The 5,898-nt window shown below is 35.5% G+C and overlaps 1 protein-coding gene across 1 annotated transcript; it reads left to right on the top strand.

Moving 5' to 3' along the window:
• Positions 309 to 5,677, top strand: LOC109716103 (nicotianamine aminotransferase A-like). Its single transcript, XM_020241417.1, has 8 exons — positions 309 to 523; positions 607 to 801; positions 2,391 to 2,730; positions 2,832 to 3,050; positions 3,912 to 3,971; positions 4,108 to 4,263; positions 4,330 to 4,423; positions 5,318 to 5,677. The coding sequence occupies exons 1-8, from the start codon at positions 429 to 431 to the stop codon at positions 5,437 to 5,439; spliced, it is 1,281 nt and encodes a 426-aa protein (XP_020097006.1). The 5' UTR covers positions 309 to 428; the 3' UTR covers positions 5,440 to 5,677.

Raw genomic sequence — 5,898 nt, forward strand, 5'->3', positions numbered from 1 at the left:
AAAAAAAAAAAATCCAAAGATTCTGTATATATTTTTTGACCAAATAATTCGGCATACTCAAATTATTCACAGATAATAAATCTAATCTAAAATTTTATATTTTATTTTAATTTTTTTAGAAATAAATCGCCGTTATATTCAAAATTTTAATACTTGGCAAGTAATTGGCAAGTCAACGGGCAATGGATTAGATCGGAGGACGCCACGGAGGATCTGCTGAAAATGATAATCACTAGCCATCCCATTCTTTCATTCCTTCCGGGAGTGGGCGGCCGGACCACTCCAACGGTCGCTTATGCCCACGCGTTTTGGCGTCACTCCCCACCATTTCCGCTAACACTCTTATTCATAAATGACGAGCCCTACACGAAAGCAGCGATCGAGCTTATCATCGACACCCCTAACCCCAACCGTAACCCCGGAGCGTAATGGAGAGCGGAGGAGGAGGAGGATGTGGAGGGGCGAAGCGGTGGGGGTTCCGGCCCAACGCCGCGGCGGCGAGCGCGGCGACGTGGAGCGTTCGGTAAATAATACGAAACAATCGTTTATATCTAAAACCTTACAAAACTGCCGGAGAATGGTGTTTTAAGTAGCTATATTCAACAGCGGGACCCTCAACAAGATCCGCGCCGCCGTCCCCGCCGGCGACGCGCGCGTGGCGATCCCCCTCGGCAACGGCGACCCCTCGCTCTTCGCCAGCTTCCGCACCCCAGCCGCTGCCGAGGACGCCGTCGTCGCCGCAGTTCGCTCTGCCCAGTTCAACTGCTACGCCCCAGCCGTCGGCATTCCCTCCGCGAGAAGGTGAATCCCTCTCGCTCCTTTGTTCTGGGTGTAATGCTAACAGTTTGATAAAATGCACGGTAAACTTTAATCAGCCTCTACTGTATGGTTTCACGGATTTTCTTAGTTATTACTCGAAATTGATAATCGATTTCAGTTCGGAATTTCGACTCGCTAACAGTTTCGCGGTGCGAATAAATTAAAAAATAAAATTATGATTAAAATAAAATTAAAAATTAAAAAATTAAATTCAAATATAAAGTCACAAATTTGAATTTAAAAAGTTTATATTGAATGTGAATTTACAAATAAAATTCGGAGTGTGATCATGATTTTAATCCAAATTTAATGTGTAATTTAACTTTAAAAATAAATTCAAAGATTAAAGTTACGACCAAATATATATATTCTCTTAGCTAAGCTTTTAATTTTTGGTGAATTCCGTATTTTTTGAGCCGAAGTCAAAAAAAAAAAAAGATTTTATTATAATATTTTTATTAGCCTATTTTTGTAAAGTAATTTTTATATTCACTTTTGCTAACCAAACAACCGATAAGAAATCACTTTTTAAAAATATAATTTTTAATATTTTATTTTCGACCAACCAAACATGCATTCGTTGTAAGTAAAAAGCAGAAGTGAGACCTCACATGCGTTTAGACTATTGCTATATATAGCGTGTAATAAATGATTCTATGTTCATTGTGCTTTTTAGGTGGCATTCTTGTTAGTGAAATAACTAAGTTTTGTGAATAAGTTTCTATTACACCTTTTGTAGCCAGATTATTGGGTGCAGTGGTGATGGATTTGACTAACCAAGTTGACCTTTTGACTGTTTGTTACATATATGGAAAAACTACTGTTCCTTCTATATATATTGTTTCTTCTTTTTCTTTTTCTGAAATTTTTATCTCTATTGTCGAGAGCGGAGCTATGCAGGGACTGATGGGGGCCATGGCCCCTCCAAATTTTTATAATTTACATAATAGTCTTATATAATATAAAAAAATTTTAAAAAATATTTTTATTTAATTTTAAAAGTATGATGAGTAACTTATTTTTTAAAAAAGTTTTTGGCGCTAATATAGTACTCCCTCAACTTCGAGTTTTTTTTTAATTTTTTTATTTAGCACTTTCATAACTTCTAATTATTTTAGATAATTTTTTATTTAATTAAATTAAAGATTATATAAAAGTTAATAGTTATGTCAACTAATAATTNTGTGTAAAATAATATAAAAAAATAATTAGAAGTTAAGTAAGTATAAATAAAAAAAGGGAAACGCCTTTTTACACTAATTATTTAGTCAATATATTTTTTCATCAAAAATTTGATCAGATAAATTTTATTTATTTGTTAAAATTTTAATTTGTATATATTTTGGCTCCCCTCGTAGCGGAGTGCTAGCTTCGTCCTGAGAATTAAAATAGACTATTGTAGCTTTAAAGATTCCAATTAATTTAACAAGTTTCTCATTATGGTATCTGAGTTTTGTAATTTCAAATTTTTTAAAAAAATTCTTTTGATATATCATGCGGATTAGCTAGTGAAAAGTGAAAGCAGTTTCTTTGATCACCTATATATGTTTACTTTGTTGATCGAAACACAGTGCTATTGCCGAATACCTCTCTCGCGATCTTCCTTACAAGCTTTCTTCTGACGATATATTTGTAACCGGAGGATGCACTCAGGCCGTTGACGCCGTATTCTCAATTCTTGCCCGTCCCGGAGTGAATATCTTGCTTCCGATGCCTGGATTTCCTTTGTACGAGGCACGATCTGTCTTCAGTGGTATCGATGTTCGTTATTTCGACCTTATCCCGGAGAAAGGGTGGGAGATTGATCTCGAAGCCGTGGAAGCCCTTGCGGATGAGAATACGGCCGCGATGGTCATTATTAACCCCAATAACCCTTGTGGAAATGTGTTCACTTACCAGCACTTGGCTAAGGTTAATTAGATGTTCACGCATTGTTAATGTTAGTCTCTTTCCATTTGTTCCCGTTATCTCGCACAAGTTAATTGTTGGTGTGTTGTTCAACTATTGATCAGGTTGCTGAGACCGCGAGTAAGCTTGGCATTATGGTTATTGCTGATGAGGTATATGATCATTTGGTCTTTGGAAGTAATCCTTTTGTGCCAATGGGAGTTTTCGGAGAGACGGTTCCGGTCGTCACCTTGGGTTCTATATCTAAAAGATGGGTGGTGCCCGGTTGGCGACTTGGTTGGGTCGCAATATGCGATCCTAAGGGCATTCTAAGAGAAACTAAGGTCATTCTCCTGATCCTAACTTTGGCAATTAATGTTGCTCTTAATTTACCTCCATTTTTTCAAGGCCTTTCTAATCAGATAAATAATTTTGGATAGGCAACATTTTGTTCATACAGGCAAAATAATTCTTCGAAATTAAAGATGTTCTTTTAGTAAAGTTTCACTTAAATACATGTTGATTGGAATAAGTTATTTTCTGTGGATGTTCTTTTATTAAAGTTTCATTTAAATTTGTGAATTTTTGATATCACCTGGTCTTCATGTAGATGATGATACCAAAATTTGTGATTTTTTTGTAAATTTGAATGCCCTACAAAAATTTGAATGCCCTAGAGTCAGTTTTGAGGCTGGATTGATCAACAAGTAACTTGGTGCTTCTAAAAGCGTCCTTGCTACTCTCTCTTTCTCTCTTCATACATGCACGTAGATATGAATGAAACAGGCCATATCTATTTATGAAATGTTTTCTTACATTTGTACCAGGAGCTACTTAATTATCAATTGTAAAAATGACAAAAACCATATGGGAATTTTGTGCTGAACTCTGGCCAAATAACAAACAAGAAAGATAACAGCCTTTTGAGTAAACCCAAAGACTTGTTTGGTGGGAAAAATTGTTACCTTATTAAGTTTGCTACAGAGAGTAACAGACTATACATGTCCCCAAAAGTGAAAATGTGCTTTACCTACACCTTCTACATGTTATTTGGTTTTTATTTGCCGATATATCATGGTGATGTTCTACAAATTCCTTATTCTGTACAGCGGCTGAACAAATTACATATTATTTAGTAGTTATGCTTTATGCTATTCATCGAAATAACAAAAAAATATATATATATGAAGAATTCTTCCCTTCAGGTTGTGGATTCTATAGCAAGCTATCTTAACATTTCAACAGATCCTGCGACTTTCATTCAGGTAAATGATGATATCTACGTCCTTAAAGATGCTTTGTCAATGATGGCATGATGCTGAAAACAATTTTCTTTTTCAATACTTCATTTTGTAAAGAATCGCAAATTTGATCTATATCTCTGTTGCGGCTGTTTTCCAGGGAGCAATTCCTCATATCCTCGAGAATACGAAGGAAGATTTCTTTAATAAAATTATTGCTCTCTTAAGGGAGACAGCAGATATATGCTACAATGCAATAAAGGAGATCGAATGTATTACTTGTCCTCACAAGCCAGAGGGTTCTATGTTTGTTATGGTAAGGAAAAATCTGAACAATATAGTACTGTAAAAGTTATTTTCAAGCTGATATCATGTAATGCAGGTGAAGCTGAATATATCTTGTTTGGAGCATATACATGATGATGTTGACTTCTGCAAAAAACTGGCCGAAGAAGAGTCGGTGATAATCCTGCCAGGTGATTGAATTGATAGTTTTAATCAAGTCATTGTTTAGAATCAGGTGTCTTCAGTGAATGCTCAGTTTATGATGAGTCATTTTTTTAACTTCTTTCATTTTCATTCCTTTGGTTAAACTAGGAGCATTTTATGTTCCAGGTTAAAATCTACATCTCAATTCTTCGAATAATTATATGGTTGTGTTAGCTCTCAGGAATCATGTAAAGCTACGGTTAAATAGGCATTATCCATATTACTTTCTACGTTCTGTTAAGATACTAGTTATTCCTTAAGTGTGATTCATTTCCTTCAACTGAGAGAGAAGAACTTGAATTTTTTTTTGAGAGAAAGGTAGCATGCTACCCGCTTTGTTTATTTCTTTTAAAAATAAACTTAGCTGGAAATGTGAATCAACTAGGATTTGAACTTGGGACCTCGAGTACCAACCACCAAGCTCTTTTGCCACTTGCGCTAGGGATGGTCGGTAAGAACTTGAATTTTTATTCTTGCAAAATTTGCGTGCTTTTATTCGTAAATATTTCTTGACGGCATTAACAATCAGAATGAGACATTTATTCAGGACTCATCTTGGTGAAAAAGAGTAATACGAGTTAAATATGTATTAGCGAAACATTGGGAAATTCAACTGGTGCATTTAAACAAAAGCTCATTGGTAGAAAATCGTTATTCATGTTTAAGTAATGACTCGATGGAAGCTGTCTTTTAGTATACAAGTTAACATGAATGCAGATTATTTGCTGTGTAGCAATTTTGTTGAACTCCACTCTCCGTGCTCAAATTGTTATTTGAATTTTCCCTTGTTTGCCATAAATTTGTTACTTCTTGTGTAAAGATATTTGTACCACAGTTAACTTCTTGCGGAGAAATTAGTGGTGGGTGCATATTTTGCGCAGGAAGTGCATTGGGAATGAAGAATTGGCTTCGCATCACTTTCGCCATTGATCCATCTTCTCTTGTAGATGGTCTTGGCAGGCTTAAATCCTTCTGCCGGAGGAATGCAAAGCTGAGGAATTGAGTGAATAACTTGTTCAATAAGAGCTAATAAAGAGGTGATCTGCAGCTTCCCGTTGGGTCTCTCTATCTCTCTCTCTTAGAATTTGTTGTTGTGTCTTGTCATTTGGAGTTGCTATGTACAATGAACTAATAAAGAGGTGATCTGCAATTTCCAGTTGAGTCTCTCTATCTCTCTCTTAGAATTTGTTGTTGTTTATTGTAATTTGGAGTTGTTATGTACAACGAACTAATTTGTGGCATTTAGCAGTGTACTCCGGATATTAGCCTTGCTTCAAAATCACAATTATATTCAAATTTTAATTTTGTTTCCGTGCAGACTGAGAGCCAACAAAGATTTGATAATAAATTAATTATCGGTGATAGAGCACTTGACATGCGTGACATTCTAATAGTCCCACATCGGATGGAAATGGTATTTTAATTGAATATATAACAGATCATGAACACTAGTAATAATAAC

This window comes from Ananas comosus, linkage group 10 (assembly GCF_001540865.1).
Source record: "Ananas comosus cultivar F153 linkage group 10, ASM154086v1, whole genome shotgun sequence".
NCBI classification, from domain to species: Eukaryota; Viridiplantae; Streptophyta; class Magnoliopsida; order Poales; family Bromeliaceae; genus Ananas; species Ananas comosus.

Excerpts from the sequence above, each read along its gene's own strand:
- LOC109716103 (XM_020241417.1), top strand. The coding sequence starts at position 429 with ATGGAGAGCGGAGGAGGAGGAGGATGTGGAGGGGCGAAGCGGTGGGGG. Across the intron at positions 802-2,390 it reads GGCATTCCCTCCGCGAGAAG|TGCTATTGCCGAATACCTCT; the intron begins GTGAATCCCTCT and ends ATCGAAACACAG. Across the intron at positions 4,264-4,329 it reads AGGGTTCTATGTTTGTTATG|GTGAAGCTGAATATATCTTG; the intron begins GTAAGGAAAAAT and ends CATGTAATGCAG.